The sequence below is a fragment of the Mesoplodon bidens genome (genome assembly GCF_964165515.1).
Source record: "Mesoplodon bidens genome assembly, chromosome: 12".
Classification (NCBI taxonomy): domain Eukaryota; kingdom Metazoa; phylum Chordata; class Mammalia; order Artiodactyla; family Ziphiidae; genus Mesoplodon; species Mesoplodon bidens.
In genome coordinates this window covers 35,663,905-35,685,466 of record NC_138168.1, presented here as the reverse complement: position 1 = coordinate 35,685,466, position 21,562 = coordinate 35,663,905, and the positions used below count along the sequence as shown (strand labels likewise).

Sequence of the window (21,562 nt, the reverse complement as noted above, 5' to 3'; positions counted from 1 at the left end):
GGTGGCTTCTTTTGTGGCGAAGCATGGGCTCTAGGTGTGCGGGCTTCAGTAGTTGTGGCACACGGGCTCAGTAGTTGTGGCTCGCGGGCTCTAGAGCACAGGCTCAGTAGTTGTGGCGCACGGGCTTAGTTGCTCCGCGGCATGTGGGATCTTCCTGGATCAGAGCTCAAACCCGTTTCCCCTGCATTGGTAGGCGGATTCTCAACCGCTGTGCCACCAGGGAAGCCCCTATGATATAGTTCTTATTCTCAAGGAATTTAAACCTTTATGCTTCATATTTTGAGAATTAATGTTTAGGAAATAATATTTCAGATGAATTAGAAATTTTAAAAAGGAGATGATATCCAGAATTTATTTCCTAAAAAAGTTTTGTGTTATATATATGGTATCTAATAGGTTTCAAAACCTGTGCTTTGGGGAAGAATGAGTAAATACAGAAGTTTACAGGACACAGATAATGGTCAATACAGTGGCACTATTACTGTAGAACATACTCAGCAACCTAGAGCCACCAAGAAGCATTCTTCATCTAAAGATAAGGTAAGATTATATGCATTTGTGAGACATCTGTTTTTTAAAACTTTTTATTAAAAAATATCTCAAAAGTACACAAAAGTAAGGAAGTATGACAAACTCCCATGTACCCATTTCTCAGCGTCATAATTATCATCTCACAGCTAACCATGTTTTATCTGTATCTATCCCACATTTTCCTCCTCACCATCCTAGATTATTTTGAAATAAATCCCAAATATATCATATACTTAAATGTATATCTCTAAAAGATGCTTTTTAAAGACATAACCATTGTATCATTACTGTACCTAAAATCTTTAAAACTTCTTAATAGCATAAACATCTAGTCATAATTAAAATTTCTGCAGTTGTCTCATAAAATACTTGTTTTTGCTTTCGAAAGCATATTTGAATTTAGGATCTAAAAAAGATCTATAGATTGCCATGTCTTTTAAAAGTCTTTTAATCCACAGATTCCACCTTTTTTTTTTCTATGCAATTTATTTGTTGAAGAAATCATATCATTTTTTTCAGCAGTCTCTCACATTCCCACATCAATAGTGTTTCATTTTGCATGTTATAGTAATTCAGTTTGCATGTTGTGGTAATTCATTTTGCATGCAGTAATTCATCTGCATGTTGTTAAGAGGTGCCTCTGTTCCTTTTGTTTCCTCTCTAAGGCAGTTAGGACCTTATTAGGTTTAAGTTTGATTACTTATTTAATTTTTGGCAAGAAAACTTTTAAATGGTGGTGTATATTTCCATCAGGAGGTGCACATCATGTTTGATGTTTCTCTTTCTGTAATGTTATCCGTTATTGATGACCATTGTCTAGACCCATTCTTTCTCTAGGGACATACCTGGTTGATGAATTATGCCGTATACATTTAAAGACATCAATCTGAATTTGCACCTCATTAAAAAAAAACTTTTTTACATGATATGATTTATACTAACTTGGCAAATTGATGTATTACCAGATTTAACTTACTCTGTTAGAAGGTCCTTTAAGGGGCAAGACTACAGAGATTATGCAAAGGTTTACACTTGAAAAGCCTCCTTCATAGCACTGTTCTACCAAAGTCCTGTTCCCTCTCCATGAATAGGTAACCATGATTGTCGGTTTCTTGTGTAAAAGTTTATTTTTAAATTAGAGCTTTTTGTTAGTATATCTTCTGTTGATTGTAGTTTGGGTAGATTTAGGAAATGGATTTCAGAGGTACTAGAAATAGTATTTTAGAAATTGTCAGATGTTTAAATAAGACTTATTGGCATTTATTTTCAGTAAGGTCACAAGATTCTTTTCTCTGAAAACACTATCAACTTACAGAATCAACTAATTCATGGCAGAAAACGTACAAGAAAATTGTCATCTGGAGAAGATAAAGCTGTTGTCATATACGAGAAAAATGAAAACCTTGAAGTGAATAGAGACTCTTCATTGTTTGCAAGCATCATGAACACTGAGTCGACTCTGACTGAAAGCCCTACCGACGGCAGTGAAAAAGAAGCCCGCCTTTCTGAAAGTAGCGTTGATGCTGACAGTGAGGCTTCAGAGTCTGAAAGTGCTCCTAAGCAGACTTTGTTGTTGAGATCCAGCTGTGGATACTATGTGCACACAAATGGACACCTTCGCCATCTGTCAGAGAGTGAACCACTCACCAAGGAGGGTGACGGTGGTGATGCGGGAGCGGCTGAAGCTATTTCTGAACTTCATTTGAGCAGCACTGTAACTGGAGATAGGGATTTTGACAGAGAAAATCAGCCACTAAACGTTTCAAATAATTTGTGTTTTTCAGAGGGCAAGCATATGGTGTCTTACAGCCCCCCAAGTGCTTTTCAGACCCTTTCTCAGAGCTATATAACCACTTCTAAAGAATGTTCAATTCAGTCCTGTCTGTATCAGTTTACATCTATGGAATTACTAATGGGGAACAACAAGCTTCTGTGTGAGAACTGTACTGAAAAGAAACAGAAGTACCCAAAGGAAACCAGTTCTGCAGGTAAATATTTAGCTTAATTTTTTTAAAGTATTCATGGATTATCTGATAAACAGTGACTAGTGGGTTATAGATCCCACAAAGAGAAGCCTAAGAACCTTGTCTGCGTACTTTAGCTGCTTGGAGGCGGGGTTGTCTTATATTTGTACCTCAACACTGAAGACACTGACTGGGCAGAGTAAATTTTAAGTAGATTTTTGTTGAAATAAATTGAAGGACAGGAAGTATCCATCTCTGCCTCGAAAATGCAAATCCACATAATCTTATTTCAGGGAACTAGCTATCTCTCCAGAAAAAATTTCTGTAAAACTTAAAATTACAACACTAGTGAGATTAATGTTCTTCATAAATCCCATCAATCTAGTGTGAAGTCATATCATAAGATATAAATTTGAAGATTTTAAGTAACTATGTTATAAAGCTAGCAATATAATAACTGTGTTTTGTTGACCAGAGAAAAGTAGAAAAGGGGAATTTGTCAAGTAAGAAATTTCTGGTGTACCTCTAGCCTTGATTAAATGGAGAGAACACTCTGATTACTTAGTGACTAGTTGTTGCAAAATACAGGTTTTATTATTCAGGTATGATGAGTCTAACAGATAAGGAGATGATTGCCACTGAAAAGATAGTTTATTACTTATAGTTCCCAAGAGGAGGGGGCATGCTAAGCCACGCCACACAGGGCCACAAGGGGAAGCACCAGGTTGGTCAGGAGACAGAGAGCAAGGGGGAAAATGCAGGCAAGAGCCTTTATTGTGGTTTCTATGGGAAGGAATGAATGTGGCAGGATAGACAGGCTTAGGATTGACTAGTTTTGAAATTTTCAGTGGACTCTGCCGTTTAGGGGCTGTCCCTAGCTGTCTGGTACCTGGCTCTGGTGTGATTAGGGCAGGCGAATAGTGGCCTAGAGTTATTAGAGCTCAATAAAGGAGGTGGTTGAGATATGGACTTTGGATTGGTTGGTTTGCATATGAAAGGCACACTTAAGTTGTTTAGTATCTAGGAATTAGCTAGACCTGGGAAAGGCCCTTTCCAGCATCAGCAAGGCTCCAGATGTCAAAGCATCAGAATAAAGGCATAATTAATACATTAGTAATTAAAGAAATGTCTAGATGGGAGAGGAAGAAATGCCAGCTTACATTAATCCAAGTTAAATATGCAATTGGCCATATTCAAAGACTATCACAAGTCTTTTCTAACAGCCTCTTATTGAAATGACCCATCATTCCCATGATACATGATCTCTTTTCACTGCAATGAGTAACGACCCAGTTTTTTCAACTACAGGTGTGTTTCTGTTGTTCTTTGATTGGCGGGCGTTGACATAAGTCACTACTGGTCTATTTGCTTTCCAGTTTCCAAAGTTATGTTGCAAGTGTCACCTCCCCTATTCTTTCTCCTTATAAGTGTGTGCCTTAAAAAAAACTCCCTTTCATATTAGTGGAGTTTTGGGAACAAGTAGAGGCTTCCTGTAATCAGAGGTCTAATTTCTTTTTTAACATTTTTGAAAATGTGGTATGATGCTTCTATTTAAATGTTTACTGTATTATAGGGTAGATAATGTATAAGATGGAAATTTACAAGTAACTTTGTTATCTTGTATTTTATGCAGAAAAGGAAGCAGGAGGGGTTTATACTAATGCCAGGAAGCAATTGCTCATTTCTGCTGTTCCAGCTATCCTAATTCTCCATCTTAAAAGATTTCATCAGGTAAATTCCCTTTAGTAGCACTATACAAATTTTCATCATATGTTTTGCAGAGCCCTAAGTCTTGTAAATTACTGTCAAGGATTAGACAGTAATTTATTGAGTTTAAAAAATTGTCATATGAGGGACTTCCCTGGTAGTCCAGTGGTTAAGACTCCGTGCTCCCAAGGCAGGGGGCCTGGGTTCCATCCCCAGTCAGGGAACTAAGAGCCCACATGCCGCAACTAAAGATCGCACGTGCCGCCGCAACAAAGACTTGGTGCAACCAAATAAATAAATAAATAAATATTTTTAAAAAAATTGTCATATAAGATTTAATTGCTTTTTCATCCATAATAGCTTACAAGACTTTTCTAAATAAGGTTGTTTAATTCACAATATTTGAAGATTTAGGTGGTCGGAACCTCAGTGGCATGCGTGCGTGTGCACGCGTGTGTGTGTGTGAATGGAAAATAAGATTTATTAAGAACCCTTAGAAGCAGAGAAATAGCAAGGTGCACATAACTTTCTGAGCTTTCATTCCAATGAGAGTGGTACTTGGGCTGGGTGTGGTTGGCTGGGACCAATTGCAAAAAGGGCTTCAAGGCAGGCCCCACTCTTGTAGGACTAATGGGAGAGAACCTAAATATAATGTATCAAGTTTTTATCTAATTGTTTATAGTTTTAATTCAATGCCTTGTCTCTCTCTCTGTTTTTGTTTTTGTTTTTTTTTTGCATTTGATAAAACAATTTTAAAGTTTCTCTGGAAGAAACTTTAATAATTAAAACAGTATGGTCAGAATTGTCAATAAATAAAATTTGAGTATAATTTAAAGCTCTTTTGTTATGATACAGGATGAATCTCAAATCAGTTGGGAAAGAGGCTAGATTACTCAGTAAAGGACTTAGGAAAGATGGGTGTTTGAAGAAATAAAAATTTAGAGCTTCCTTCCAGACCATATATATCAATACTATTTTCAGATAACTGTTTTTTAATTGTATGAAACAAATTATCAAAAGACTAGAAGAAAACTTGATGAAAATTATTAACCTGACCTCTGTATGAAAGATTTTCTAAGTATAAAACCCTTGAAAGAAATCTCAAGGGAAAAGATTGAAAGCTTTGATTATATATTTGCAACATTTCAGGTGGGCCACAGATGAGCAGGAAGAGATTTTTCTCTATACCCCCATCCCTATCCATGGAAATTCGATTAAGTTCTTGATTTTCTATAGCCAACATTGCAGAAACCCAGTGGAAATGAAATGACCATGGAGAGCAGAAGCAGATGTATTGAGTCTCATTACATCAGAATGTGAAATAGAAGGTGTATATCTGCAGTGACTCTGTGTGAATGAGATAGGGTCTTGCCAGATCTGAGAATGATGTAGCACAGTTATTTTATATTTGGTACTTGCATCCCTTTTAGGAACAACTTACAGAAAGAATTCATGCCCTTCAAGGGAGATTTTTATAGATATCTCGGTCCCTTCTTGTTCTCAGGCTAAATGTAATGTCTGCAAAGCCACGTTCTCATTCTCTGGGACTGTGAATTTTAGGGATCAGATTCTCTAAGCAATGTCTTTGCTTCTGGTTTTTCAGTGTCCCTGAAAACCTGTTTCCCTGTAGTAACTTTAGAGTTGTATATCAGAAACATCCACAACACTGAAAGGCAAATCTTAACAAGATAGAGCTCTTTGTCATAAATATGGCAAATGATTAATATTGTAAATATGTAAAGAGCTCTTAAAGATCAATAAGAAAAATATCAAGACTCTAATAGTAAAATGGTAAAGAACATGAATTGACAGTTCATAGAAGAAGTAAAAATTCCAAGAAAGTATGAAAGAAAGGTCCATTCTTTCCAGCAAAACAAATGCAAAATAAAATGACAGTGAGATTCCTTTTTTAGCCTGTCCAAATTGGCAAATTGGCAAATTATAATAGTGTTGATAGAAGTCTCTTCTAATAAGGGGTAATTTCTCAATAGCAAAGTACCGTCTGGGGAGGACACATTAGCCTGGAATGATCTCAGACAATGCTGGTATCAGCTGCTTATAGAGGTCACCTGATGAGAAGAAAGGAGGCAAACAAATTAAATACATATTAAATAATTATTCCTGACATATGACTTCATAATTTCATGTCTGATATCATGTTAAGACTTCTAAAGATTACTTGAAAATACAAATCACTATGTGGCTATATTTTGGTCAAAAAATAAGTTTTGTTTTGTTTTTTTCTTTAAAGGTAAGAAATAGGCAACAGAACTATAGTAAAAGTTATGTGATTAGTATGCAAATAAAGACCAGTCGTTGAAGTAAGTCATGAAAGTTTGCATAAAAGGTTGCATCTGTTAATTTTGTCTACCCAGACATCTCAGATTTAAGTATCTTGTTATTCTGAGAGAGTCTATTTCTATTTGTGGGTTTCTTATCCAATATCTTTGGTGGTCTATCAGCAAATTTTTATCATTACTTAAATGCAAAGTGTACATTTTTCAAGGCCTGCCTTTGGAAACTAAAAATAGGGAAAGAAATAGAGCTTGCTTAACAACATGAATATTCATTTTGATTTATATAATATGTAATGTTTACTTTTACTGTTAAAATGACTTGAGTGTTCAGATTTTTCTCTTTTTAATGAATGAATATCACTGAATTTTAGAACTGAAGGGACCTAATCTAATCCATTTATACCCGTTTTATGCCTTGATCTAGATGAGGTTGTCTAGAGTCAAGACAACGGTTTACCAGTCGTTCAGTTAGGCCTAGAACACCAGACTCCTGACTCTTCAGTTGAGTACATTTTTATGATAGCATATGTGTCAGTAGCTGAGCTTTTATCACATTGAATTTATTTTCCCGTAAGTGTTGAAAGGCACAGTGAAAGTGATTATTTTCGTATTGTTTGTGGTAAAAATACCCATGTAAATGAATGATCTTTGCAATAACAGTTTATGAAACCTAATTGAGAACTTAGTCATATATCAGTTTTGGACTGTTCATTAGTCATATTTTTATATCTATGAAAAAACTTCTAGGATTCTTCTTTTGGTTTTAATTAACAAACGCAATGATCTAGATTAAATTTGTTACATTAAGAAAAATTTTTTTTGGTTTTTTTTTGAGGCTGGCCTGAGTCTTCGCAAAGTAAACAGACATGTAGATTTTCCACTGACGCTTGACTTAGCACCATTCTGTTCTGCTACTTGTAAGGTATAGTATATTATTAAGGTATTTAATTGTCTCGCAAATAATATGCTTCAAAATATCCTATGTATTGTTTATTAGGCCATGTCTTCCTCTCTCCCTCCCACCTTCTCTCTCTCTCTCTCCCCCTCCTCCCTCCCTTTCTTCCTTCCATCCAACATTTAACACACTGACTATCACTTTTGTCTTTTGGGAGATAGAATAAGTTGAAAAGATGCATAAAGCATGAGTGAGGCACGATGTTCATGAAGATCAGAGCTGCTTGTAAATGCTACTAGAATCAGATAGCTGCTGAGAGAAGAAAGCAGATTTTGTGCCCTCTCCTGTTCCTTGTGAATGGTGGGCTTAATTGACAGTAGTTTTAGCAGTTGAAGAGTTCTTTATCTTTTGTAAATCAATATACTAGTTCATTGTTTTTCATGCCATTTCATGTACACTACTGAGAATAGTGTACTTGTGAGCTGAGTATGATACTTTAAAATTACTAATACTTTAATACTTAGATATAGAAAGCAAATTGGTTTATAATTGCTCGTACTTGTATGTAAGAACTCTGTAGGTGAAATTGATGACTTTGCTTTCCGTGAGGGAACTACACAGTTCTAGGGTAACTAACATGTTGTCCTGCTCACAATTACTGGTTAGCAGTCTAGGATTTGTGGTATATAAACTTACTGAACTTAATACTTTCAATACATTGATCAATGAAAGTAAAATATCTTAAATGCAATTTTTCAGTGAGTCCAATTCATCTGCTATGGAATACTAGCACTATCTGTCAATTATTCACATTCAGTATTCATAGAATTTGATAGTGTGGTAAACAAAATATCTAGTAAGCTCTGTATTAAACTTACAAAAACATATTTTTTAGAAGTACCTATTATGGAGAATTTCCAACATACACCAAAGTAGACAGAACAGTGCAATGAACCTCAAGCACACATCACCTTGCCTCCAAACCTTAGATATATGGCCAGTCCTGCCCCATCCACATGCTCATCTACGTCCTCCTCTTATATTATTTTTTTTCTCTTATGTTATTTTGAAGCAGGTATCAGACATCATTTCATTCATAAATCTTTTCCTATACGTGTCTCTAAAAGATAAGAATCACCCCCACCTTTTAAAACATAACCACAATACCACTTTCACACTAAAAAAATTAACAATTTTTTCATATCATCTAGTGTATATATTTTCAGTTGTCTAATAAATGTTCAAAATGAATGAGTATCAAAGTAAGGACTACACATCATGATTGAAAAATATCTTTTAGTCCCTTTTAATATACAGTGTCCCTCTCCCATCTCTGCCCCTTGCAATTTATTTGTTGAAGAAACTGGATCATCTTTCTGGTAGTTTCCTATAGTTTAGATTTTGATGATTATTCCTCTATCCTCTTTATTTCCTGCGGATAGGTAGTTGGATCAAGAGAGGCTTGAACAGATTCAGGTCTGATATTCCTCCCACTCCCGGTAAGGCTATTTCATAGGGAGTGTTCTCTTCTTTCATCAGTGGCACATAATGCCAGTTACCTTTCTGTGATATTAGCAACCAGTGTTGCTCAATGAGTTCATTAAGAATTACAGAATGGTAATCCTGTTATTCTTTCTTCATTTATTTTCTAGAATACTTCTACGTAAAGAGAAATTCCTTTCATCTATTTAGTTATCTTATGGTATAGTTCTTATAGAAAAGGCAGGGTAAATGCTCAGTTCTCTCCCCGTCCCCCTTTTAAACCTGTTTTCAGAATAATGAATGAATTCACTGTCATCCTCAAACTGTGATCAGTTAATTTATCATTATGAATTCATGGATTTAAACACATTAAATATATTTCAGTTTACTGCACTTTTCTTTTAATTCATGGTCTAATACGTTAGTCTAATGGGTCTCTGGTTGGCTACTGAGAGCCACTTCAAGTTGGCTCCTGGGTTCTTTTGACATGACCCTTGTGGTTGCTCTCTGAGTGATTATGCCACCAACTGGACATTGATTTGCTTAATTTTAAAATTTTCATTTTTAGGGATTGTTACTTAAATTAAAAATTTTTTGTTTAATAATTACATAAAATATTTACATAGTTCCAAAGTCAAATATATAAAACAAGGTAAATTCAAACAAGTGTAGTTTTTCACCATGTCTGTTCTACCTGTTTCTTTCCTCCCTTTATAGATAACCATTTTTTCAAATTATTGTTTATTCATCTATTATTTTTTTAAAATGTAAACAAATAGGTATATATATATCTGCATCTCCCCTCTTTAATAATTATAGCTTACAATATGTATCCTTTTTTCTACCTTATTCTTAACATTGTATCCTGGAGATTATTTCATAGCAGTATTTAGAGATAGTCTGCACTCCATTTTTCAAATAGTATAGTACTCTATTGTATGGATGCATTATAGTTTATTCAACCAGTCCCCAATTTATGGACATTTGAGTCTACTCCAGTTTTTTAATATTACAGATAATCCTGCAATCACTAGTATGGTACATGTCTTTTTACATATTGCTCATGTTCCTGTGAGATAGAATCCTAGAAAAAGGATCGATAAATCCAAGAGTAATACCTGTGTAACTTAGCTAGATAACATGAAATATCCCTGAATAGGGGTGTACCCCTTTGCGTTCCCATATGAGAGCATTCTTTTCCCTACAGCCCAGCCAACAGAGAATGTTGTCAAGCTTTTTCATTTTGCTGGTCTAATACAGGTGGGAACGTATGCCAGTGTAGTTTTAATATGCATTGCTCTTATTTTAAGTAGGACTTGCATTTGGCTTAATTTTCCTTATAAGAAGAGTTCACTAAATATTACTAATTAATTTGAGGTTTTTTTCTTTGTCTAAAAGAATGTAAGTGTGGGAGATAAAGTTCTCTATGGTCTCTATGGCATAGTGGAACATAGTGGCTCAATGAGAGGAGGCCACTACACCGCTTACGTGAAAGTGAGAACACCCTCCAGGAAATTACTGGAACATATCACTGGAAAGAAAAATGTACCTGGTATGCCACCCTAAGTTTATTTTATTCTTAAAAACAAATGAATTCATTCTTCCTTTTCTGGAAGAGGTAAGTTCTTTCAAGGATACTTCAAGTGGGTTCACTTTAAGTGAGGAAAACCTTTAAGAGTACCTAGATAATCTTAAATGTCATAAAACTGTACCCTTCAGGTCACGTGAAGTGACACCCAGTTTTTCAAGGTGTTAAGTCATCGTGTATTGCAGTGGAATAGCATTTTATTTAACAATACCAATAGTTTTTAAAGACATACCAGGTCCGCAGACTAGAGTTGGAGTTGAAAATTTGCTTCGGCAAACTAACTGTATATTTTCTTCCTTCTCTTTTAGTGCAGATGCACTTTTCCTTGAATAAATAAATATTCATAAGACTATCTAATATTTCACTAGATATTTAAAGTAAATGATACTAATATTAACGCTTTGAAAGTTCATTTTGGAAGATGTTTAGCCCAAGAAGCCTTATGCAATAAAGTCTAGCATTAGAGTTTGTGATAAATGTGTTGTCTTTAATGTAAAGTCAGAACATACTTATTGTAAAATTACATTTCTTTTTGTTTTGTTAGGTTTGAAAGAACCTGATAGTGAATCAGCAGGCCAGTGGGTCCATGTTAGTGACACTTACGTGCAGGTGGTTCCAGAATCAAGAGCACTTAGCGCACAAGCGTACCTTCTTTTTTATGAAAGAATATTATAATTATTTGTTAATTGTTAATGGTAATGATTATTTAGATCACTTTTATTTAAATGCTGCAACGATAACCATTATATGCAATGTGTCTTTGTAGTCTTTTCTGTAGGAATAGCATGTCCCTCAAATGCTCCTGGACATGTTTACCATTTTGGTGAATCCTTCTAAAGTAAATTAAATTTACTAAATGCTTTCAAAATTATATTCTTAAAATAAATGTAAACACATGTTTTTAAAAACATATTTGTCCTGGAAAAAAAACCCCAGAATTTACAGTAGTAGAGGAAACTCCTTTATAATGTGGCTTATTACTATCAGCATTCAGAAATGATGCTGGCTAAGTCAAATCATTCCTTAAAACAGTGTTTCCCAAATGTGAGTCAATACCACCTTTCTGTTTTCATATATATATGTATATATATCTCCTATGCCATTGTTTACTTATTATTATTATTATTATTATTATTATTATTATTATTATTATTTTTGCAGTACGCGGGCCTCTCACTGCTGTGGCCTCTCCTGCTGCGGAGCACAGGCTCCGGACGCGCAGGCTCAGCAGCCATGGCTCACGGGCCCAGCCGCTCCGTGGCATGTGGGATCCTCCCGGACCGGGGCACGAACCCACGTCCCCTGCATCGGCAGGCAGACTCTCAACCACTGCGCCACCAGGGAAGCCCCTACTTATTATTTTTAAGCTTATTTTTTAGCCTTTTTAAACCATAGTCTTATTTTGAGCATATTCTACATTTTATGTGCTAGTTACATTTTTTTCTAATAAACATTAAAATAAATATATAACTAAAGAAAAATTGCTCATTCATGTAGCACTTCACTAAAAATCATCTCAGGGCTATCCAGTAGTATATTACACTGCTGTGTCGGACACATTGCTATAACATATACTTACACAATTGGCATACTGGCCTTGTCATATATTTTGTATGATTCAACCATATAAAATGGTACCACTGTAGCTTCAGTAGTATGGATTTACAAATAATATACTGGTTAGCTTATTGCTTTGAGGTTTTGAGAACTGGAAAAATGCTGAAATATTTTATCAACATATTATTTGCAGCCTATTCATGATGGAGTTGAGAATAATTTGCAAGTGATTAGCCAAAGTCAAAATATATTTATAGATAATTGTTACATGCAGAATTGGTAAATAGAAGTTGTTAATCCATATGGGACCATAGGATACCTTTGAAATGTAAATTACCAAATCATATTTGTAAATGGTAGAGAATTCTATTCTTATTATGCTTAATAGGAAAATGTAATACATTTTCTAGTTCTGTAGATCAGTAAATATTAATCATGTTTTTGGGGTTTTGAGATCACCTTTTGTCTTCAGCAAGCATCATCAGTAAGTTCAAATAGGTTTAGTTTTTATTTTAATGGAGCATAAAGTTGGCATTTTGGATCTTCTTTTAAAATAATTAATAGCAAACATGGTAGTTTTTCCTCCCTAGAAAACAAATTATTAAGCTGTCAAAACTTGGCATGAAAATGTTACCATTACTTAGGCTTAAATTTTTTAAAAATGACTACTTTGGTGTTACATTATTAAGTCAAAACACATAACTGCATGGTTCAAGCATCCTAATCATTAGGGCTAACGAATGATAGTACAGGCAGATGCTGGGTAAGTGCCTGGTCCTAGTTCATTCTCCTCTTGTTAAGGAAGGATAAGAATAATGGCTGTAGTTAATGTGTGGAAATATTTAACGAAGACTCTCACCCTTCTTAATATTTAAGTATATGTAATATTATCAAGGTTACCAGTGCCGCCTTTTGATATATGGATGAATGGAATTGTGATTAGTTTTAAAGATGGTATTAATATACGAAATTCAGAGCTTAAAAATGTCATTGCATAAATTGTATTTTTAAGCTGTTGAAATTTCAATAATAGTGATTTTCTTGATTTTTAACAGTGAAATGATGGAGAAATGTATCTTTATAAGTTAACCTGTAAATTCAGGTTGTGTCCTGTAAAAGGTAAACAGTGTTTACAGTGTTTTCTGTTTAATTGTAATGCATTAACGTTGAAGACTTCAGTACCAGAGCAGTGAAATTTTTTGAAAACTATTAGTTAATCCTCTTTATTCAAGTCAACTGTCTTGGTAATGACAGTTACCATCTCCTGCCCCAAATGTAAATATTACATTGTCTCATTTTTCTCCTAGAAAAGATACCATTAAGAGGCATGCACTTTTCATTGGATGGTCACCTGCTTCTTATTTCATTGATAGATGGATAGATGAAAGAGAGAAAGAAAGAAAGAGGGAAAGGAAGCAAGAAAGGAGGGAAAGAAACAAGACCATTCTTTTCTGTTGCCTCTTGGGTTATCCCTTACAGAGTTAAGTAGAGATGGTAAGTGATAGGTGAGGGCAAGAATCAAAGAAGGTGCCTGGTTCCTCTTTTCATTGGATGCCAGGAAATGAACTAGTGCTGAATTTATCAAATTAGGAGATCTCTTAACTTTATTCTGAATACCAGTTAAGACTGATTTTTCATTAAGTGAGTGATATATTGTAGCTTCAGAACATTACCTCAGTACTCAAATACTACAGTAGTTTTTATGCTTAACTTCACATTTATTCATTAAGTATATATTTATTGAACATCTACTAAGGGTCAGGCCCTGGGCTGACACTGTTTTAACATGTTTTAAAATGAAGAGGCCTATGTAAGTTTTAGACATTATTCTAGAAGTAATAAGATACTTTTATTTTCATTTCCACAGTGTTAAATGAGTTAATTCTGAAATCTGTTTTTTTATGGCCTAAAGTTTATGAATGCTTTGCTTGTCCAGGTCTGCTGGTAATGGAATAAATTTGATTTTGAGATCTAAGAATTTCCTAAAGATAGCTTTTGTAATAGAAAAAGTATGTTAAGTTACACATGGATCTACATTTAAATTTTTGTTTTTATTTTGAATATTTCCAAAGCACATTTGCAGGGGTACTAAATGACTCCTTCCAGATGACCTCAGGAAACAGTACAAATCAGTGAGAATGTTTACAGATCCTCAAAACAACTACTATAGTGTTTGGCGAAATGAATTTAAGAAGTAAAACAGGAGTTTAACTAGCTTTATTTAGAAACTAGTTTATATCTAAACTCGGGTTCCCCTAGTTTTTCCATGTTTAAAATGATACATTTTTTGACTATATGCCAATTATGTGAATATTTTTGACATAACCAAATGTATGTTTATATTTAAGATTTTGTCATTTAATGTTTTTAAAACTGATGTGAAGGCCACCTTTTTGAGTGGCCAGGGAGAGTGGTGTCAGTTCTAAGAGCAGTTGATACCTGTTTTCTTACTGTAAATGTGCCAACAAAACTATTTTACTATGATATGTAGTTAAGAGCTCTTAGTTCGCATGTTTGACTTCAGTCAATGATTTTATACGATATCTGAATAAAATTTCCTGAGGATTAAGCTGTGAAATATATCACCTTCATCTAATTTTTGAGGTATAAAATAGTATCTTGCCTACTTTTATTAAATTCATACTCATAATTTGTCTGCGTGCTACCTGAAAAAATAAGCCTAAACCAGATATGTTATGTGCAATAGAAGTGATTCGTTATATGTTATCTGCTGAATTAAGAAAGACTATTTTTAGATATTTAAAATGTTCTGGTTCATGTAGAAATCCATCAATTCAAATCTATTTAAAAGATAGATGACTATATTTTTAATTTTGAGTAATAATTGATTATATATCATTCCTACCATTTTATCTTTTTTTTGCAGTGTTTTTGGAAAATAGCTATGTAACTTATGGAGCATTATTTTGATGTTACTATGTAAACATGCGTAAAATATTAAATTCATATTTACTTTATGTTTCAAGATTGGTCCTGGAGTTTTTTTCAATGCACATTATTGACAGAATATTTTGTGTACAAACACTGTATTTGCTTACTTAGCTATATGCAAAATATTCTTCCTATTTCAGAAGTTTATCGTTTCCAAATAAAATATCTCATGGGCCTCTTTCATTCAGATTTCAGTGTCTGCCAAGGGTGAGCTTCATCCTTTCAGATGTTTCTTTGAGTTTTTTAGGCAGGATAATTCATTAGGAAACATTTTGTCTACCTTTTTGTATTTAACCCTTTTTAGGTCATGAAGCTCTTTGGGATTATAATGAATGTTATAGACCATCTTTCATATTTATTGAATATCTGCTGTGCGGTAGGCATTGGGGATACAGCATTGACCATGGGAGATAAAAATCTCTCTAAGAAGTGAGGAAATAGACATTCTAAGCAGTGAAGATTAAATAAAAGATATTTCAAATGGTAAATGATATGGAGAAAAATCAAGCAACATTACCCACAGAGCCATATGGGAATTAAGGTCCATGGGATGAAGGATGTTCTAGGGATAAAAGGTGTATGATATTAGTCCTGATAGTCCCAAAGAGAAGCTATGAGTGTTGGAGAAAGTGGAGGGTTTTAATTCTGGGGCCCTCTCCTCACTCCTGCTAATGGCAGTAGAGAGGCTGGGAAGGGAAATCTTGGCACTTACATCTTCTTAGAAAAATATATGCCCCAGATTTTTGTATGTAATTTCAGAGGCTCACAGACCCCCTGAAGCCATTTTCATACATTTTTTTTAAGTTGCACTCAGGCAGAAATATCTAAAATGTTTGCATTCCCATATGTATTAGAATAGGCTGGGTTATGCTGCAGTAACAAATAACTTCACATCCCAATGGCTTAGCACGACAAAAGTTTATTTCTTCCTCACCCAAAACCACTGTGAGTCTAGTCAATCTGCAAAAGCAACTGTTTTCCAACTGGTGACTCTAATCCTGGCTGACTGTCTTCTGGCTCTATCATTTTAACGCCAGGCCTCTTCACTGGCAGGGGAGGAGAACACCAAAGGTCTTGCATCAGCAATTAAATTCTTCATCTTGGATGCGTTGCGCACAACCCAGTGGCCAGAAGTAGTCCCATTGGCCCTGCCTAACTGCAAGGAAGGGTGGGTAGGAAAGAGTAAGTCTCCCAGGGCTCAGAAGCAAAGGAGAATGGCCTAGAAGTCTCTCACAGTCTACCCTCTGGTCACCAAATACTCAGCTCTTCTTTCTACACGTGGAACACAGTGACTCCCCAACAGCCCCAAAGGACCATCCACCATTCCAGAACCAGGCTCTTTGGAAGTGCTATGTCACGTCTGGATGTTGCTCCCACTGGTCTGGAGACCCAGGAGCCAAAAGAATATGTTCTGTTTTCCACAGATTTACTGTACAGTGGTGAAACCAGTGGAACTATAACCACAATAAACATTCCAGTTCAGAAAGGGGAAGAAGAATGGAGATATTGTCAATCTCTTACCCTGGGCATGGGGAATGTTCATTGTTAGACCTTTCCTCTATTCCCTAAGAATTCCCTTCTCCACTGTTCTCTGTGACTCCAGACTTCACCCCTTGGAAGAATCTTTTTTTTTATTATCCTTGGCTACATCTGAATGGCTGTTGAGGAATATGCCGTCCTTGGAAGTTGCACAGCTTTTTTTCAATCTGTTTCCTAGATAATTGGGGGCTGAAGTTGTTTGTTTGTTTAAAGTTTGGAATAGTCACAATTTCTGTTAGCCAAGGCTTATGGTTTCTTTTCCAGTACAACTCTTAAAAGCTTAGTAGGCCTCTTTGTTTCTGGTCAGATTTATATGTCAGTAACCATACCATTTTTTTTTTGAGACAAGTAGTTCTTGGGTTGGTTGTATTTCTTTGATTTCCTACCTCCCTACCTCTCTCCTGACGTTATGGCAGGTACCTTCTGTCTATAAGCTTTGATGGGAGAGCTATCCTCTTAACCACATTTCCATCCTTAGGTTTGTTTTTTTTTTTCCAAGTGAGAAAAAAATTAAGGTTACCTTAATTACATCCTTAATTAACCCACTGAAAATTTCCAAAATAACTATGATGTTTACACCCTTAGTTATGATCTTTGCTGCAAGGCTGAGTTTTAATGATCCTTTGTCATTTAAAGGCTTTCTCAAGTTTATCTCCTACTGCTTGGAGTTGAAAAACACAAACGTGAGGTTCAAATTCTGGTTGCCTCTATTCCCTCGTGTCAGCTTTTACAAATCAACCATTCCTCTCTGAGCTCCACTCTTTCTCATAATACCGTGCCAAATGCATCCAATAATACCCAACACACACTTATTTTTCAACTTCTTCCCCTAGCTCAAAAGTCAGTAGGTACATTTTCTGCCTCCCAGGTTATTGGGGGTGACAGTTACATTAAATTTACCATTGCATAATGTGATGTCCCTGTTTCTAGCCTCCAATATTAGTTTCCTATGTATACCAACCGACCTCTAAGCTAATGCCACATATTTTCAGTTCTTTGAGCAGCACCCAACTCCTGTTACCAATATCTATATGTGTCAGGCTAAATTAGGCTTATGCTTTATTAACAAATGTCTCCAGAATCTCAGCAACTTATTTTGTGGTCATTGCAAAGTCTTCGCTGATTTGGGGCTCTTTCTGGCCACTGTTTCCCATAAGGCAACTCAGTGATCGTGGCTGACAGAGAATATACCAACCTGTAGCTGCCCCTTTATCTGCCTGTAGACTTCTTGGTTGATGTGACAATGCTTACAGTTCTTGTAAGCTTAGGTCCAGAAATAACTGTCATCACTTAACCCACAGCCCATTGGCCAGAAGTAATTCACTGAGTACTACCTAAACTTTAAGGAGGCTTAAACCTTCTGTGTGCTGTAAGTCAGTGGAGAATCAGATATTGGTGAATACTAATAACGTCTACTACATCATACAAGGGACTTAAGTATAGAAACAGTAGTTTGAATCACAAAATATTTTTAAGTAAGAATATGCCAGTCAGTGAACATAGTAGGTGTACCTTACTTTCTCCAATCTGGTCTAAATGGTCATTACATGCATGAAGCCCAGTTTGGTCCATTGTTTTTTTTTGGATTTTTTTTCTTAATTTATTTTATTGAAGTATAGTTGATTTACAGTGTTGTCTTATTTTCTGCTGCACAGCAAAGTGATTCAGTTACATATTTGTGTATCTTTTTCATTATGGTTTATTACAGGATATTGAATATAGGTTCCCTGTGCTATGCACTAGGATCTTGTTTATCCATTCTATATATAATAGTTTACATGGTCCATTGTTAAATAACTGAATTATTATTGTATGTTCTCCTCATATTTCATTATGACACATATTCTCACTACTTTCTAGGAGATGCTTAAGTAAGAATCAAAAGAGTTGTAATTTATTAAGAATTTAAACAGTTGTTTTAAGAATTATTATTATTTAAGAATTAAAAGAGTTGTAATTTTTAATAATTTGCTTGTAGCATATTAGCTTTATATACTTTTTAATCCTCCATTGTAGTTCTACTGTGGTAAAGTAGATGTAACATAAAATTTACCGTTTTAACCATTTTTAGGTGTATAATTCAGTGGCACTAAGTACATTCACAATGTTGTACAAATATCACCATTTCTAGAACCCTGTCCTCATCCCAAACAGAAATTCTGTGCCCATTAAATAATAACTATTCCTCTCTTCCTCCAACCCCCAGCAACTGCTATCTGTCTCTGAATTTGTCTATTCTAGGTACCTCATATAAGTGAAATTATACAACATTTGTCCTTTTGTGTCTGTCTTGTTTCACTTAGCATAATCTTTTCAAGGCTCATCCATGTTGTAGCATGTATCAGAATTTCATTCCTTTTTAAGGCTGAATAATATTTGATTGTATGTATATACCACAGCTTTAAATAATTTTTTATTATATGTTTCATATATACAGCATTATAATTCAACATCTGTATACACTACAAAGTGGTCACTACCATAAGTCTAGTTACCATTAAATAATTTTTATTCTTAAATTTTAAGATGGATGTGATATGGAACGTAATAACACCTTAAAGTTTCAGATCTCAAAAAGTAGGAATATTTCTTAATTCTGTTTCTTTTCCACATCTCATTTAACTTTTTTTCCACTTTACCTTAAGGATAACTTGTTTTCATAATAATGCAAAGTACTAACTTGAATATATCCTCCCCTTCAAACGCTCTGCAACGAGGGCAAGTTAATAAAAAATTTAACTTACGAAGCGCCCTGATTGTTAGTCATAGACAGCAGATTGCTAAGACTGGCAAGATGGCAACTGTTACTGCACTTTCTAATCAAGGTGCAGAATGACTAGACTGCAGCAGCTCGTGTACACAATAGCTGCTCAAATAGACACTTTAACACAAAAATACATTGTGAGAAAGTCTGGTGTTGAAATACATGTAAGTGCCTGGTGTCTCCTTCGAATCCTAAAGTTACAGGGAAATCCTGGGTGAAAGTAATGAGGGAAAGGGAAATATGGGACTGTAAAACTCATTTCCTGGTCTGGCAAACAGTGATTGCTGAGAGTGCCTCATTAGACTGGCAGAAGGAACAAACGTGAGTTATTTAATAATTATCTCATTCGACAAATGGAGAACTTTCTGTATGCTAAGCAGTACGCTGGCCAGCTGGAGAACAGAGATGGGAAAAACAAAAAACAAAAAACTACCAGAAAACTGCTTCAACTTTACTAGGGAAACAAGCAAACAAATACAAGATGATTATAGAAAGTAGGAATATATGAAAGTTTCTCTAGGGCAATCAGGTTTCACAAGGAAGATAGAATGTTTCTCTGATTAGAATGTTCCTCAGAGAAACTTGAAAATCAGGCCCTGGGCAAAAACTTGGAAAATGATCACAGAGCAAAATCAGAGACGACCACTGATAATACGAGGTAAATGTTCTAGTTTTTGTTCCATAAAGTGATTTAAAAAAACTAGGGAATTTCCTGGCGGTCCAGTGGTTAGGACTCCATCATTTCACTGCCCAGGGTCCAGGTTCAATACCTTTTGGGGGAATTAAGATCCCACAAACCGCAGGGCTGCCCAAGAAAACCCCAAAATAAATAAAAATCGCACTAGACTGTTGTGTCGTCCTTTTTTGTGTGTGTGTGCTTTTTTTGGTGAAATTATGGAAAGGGTCAAAGGAACCAAATTTTCTTTTTGCCTCCAGTAATACTATGCACTCACATTATTGTGTTGGTAGAGGTGTAATTAGTTATCGTTTCTCCCAAGATGAAGTTGTATTTTGTGGGCCACTTGGATTTGAGGACCAGCGAATCTTTAGCTATTGAGGACTCTGTTCTAACGCTGATGCAGGAGAATCTGGGTTTCAAGTGTTTCTTCAAGACTGGATTTCATGCAAACAGGATCTATTCTCACGTCTATCTTTATCTTCTTTATCCATCTAGATGTATTCGTAGTATTTTATTTCCACTGTTATTTGCTGTTTCTTTTGCACAATTCCCAATGAAACAATTTAGATACTTGGTGCGCAAAAGTTTCATGTTACTCTCTAGAAAGGCACTTTCCAATATTTATTTCCAATATTTATTTTCCAATGTATCTTCGGAACATTTTTGTTTTCTTTGTAGCTTCTAGCCTGGAAATCGATACTTTAGATACCTGAACGTCGTTCATATTAAAACACCATGGAATCAAAGTATTCCATTCGAAGAACTGAATTGCATAAGTCCTGTCGGGAGGCCATCTTGTGGTTGAGAGAATGGGGCAGCAGGACGGAAACGGGACGTCTCCGCCACTTTACCCTAAAGGTCCCGGGGAAGGAACGAAACAGGACTAGCAGGGTGAGGCCGAGCTGAGCAAGTGTCCCCGGGAGGGGGCGCTATGTTTTCGAGGTTAACAAAGAGTGACCGCTGCGGGGGTCAGCTAAGGTCTCCGCTATAGCTACCATCTACACCGGTCACTTCACCAACGTCCGGTCTCCCTGGATGCGGAGCCCTCGGAGGCGCTCCGTGAGACCCAAGTCGGGAGTATTCCGGAAGTTCGGGCCAGACTCTGGTCGGTGTGAAATACGGCTAAGGGCGCACCGAGCAACCCGCCGGAGTTGGTTCATTTGACCCTGGGGCCCCTCCGTAGTCTGAAAGGAGTGCCGCGAACTCAGCCACCTTTTCGGAAGGGAACATACCTCCCCTTGAAGGAGGATCATGTTACTAAAGTAAAAATTTCGAGCGCGCTCTGTACAGAACACTCAAACTCTTGGCTTTCTGCCCACTGTAAAGATAAAAGTGGGTCGGGCATAGCGCTGGCTACATTAAAAGGTAACGTACAAGGGCCTCCCTGGTGGCGCAGTGGTTGAGAGTCCGCCTGCCGATGCAGGGGATACGGGTTCGTGCCCCGGTCTGGGAGGATCCCATATGCCGCGGAGCGGCTGGGCCCGTGAGCCATGGCCGCTGGGCCTGCGCATCCGGAGCCTGTGCTCCGCAACGGGAGAGGCCACAACAGTGAGAGGCCCGCATACCGCAAAAAGAAAAAAAAAAAAAAAAAAAAAAAAAAAAAAAAA

General features: G+C 36.0%; 1 protein-coding gene across 8 annotated transcripts in view; it reads left to right on the top strand.

The window, feature by feature from the left end:
• Positions 1 to 14,958, top strand: part of USP45 (ubiquitin specific peptidase 45) — a gene marked incomplete at its 3' end in the record, with an annotated part of 68,640 nt that extends 53,682 nt beyond the window's left edge. For 5 of the 8 annotated variants that reach the window (XM_081250431.1, XM_081250433.1, XM_081250429.1 and 2 more), the window contains exons 13-18: positions 397 to 540; positions 1,847 to 2,519; positions 4,129 to 4,226; positions 7,335 to 7,421; positions 10,275 to 10,428; positions 11,009 to 14,958. In XM_081250431.1, coding sequence (XP_081106557.1) covers positions 397 to 540; positions 1,847 to 2,519; positions 4,129 to 4,226; positions 7,335 to 7,421; positions 10,275 to 10,428; positions 11,009 to 11,139 — 1,287 coding nt within the window. Of the gene's footprint in view, positions 1 to 396; positions 541 to 1,801; positions 2,520 to 4,128; positions 4,227 to 7,334; positions 7,428 to 10,274; positions 10,429 to 11,008 lie in introns of those variants that run through there. The other 3 variants (XM_081250434.1, XM_081250435.1, XM_081250436.1) reach the window with 3 other exon arrangements.
• Between the last annotated feature and the right edge of the window lie 6,604 nt (positions 14,959 to 21,562).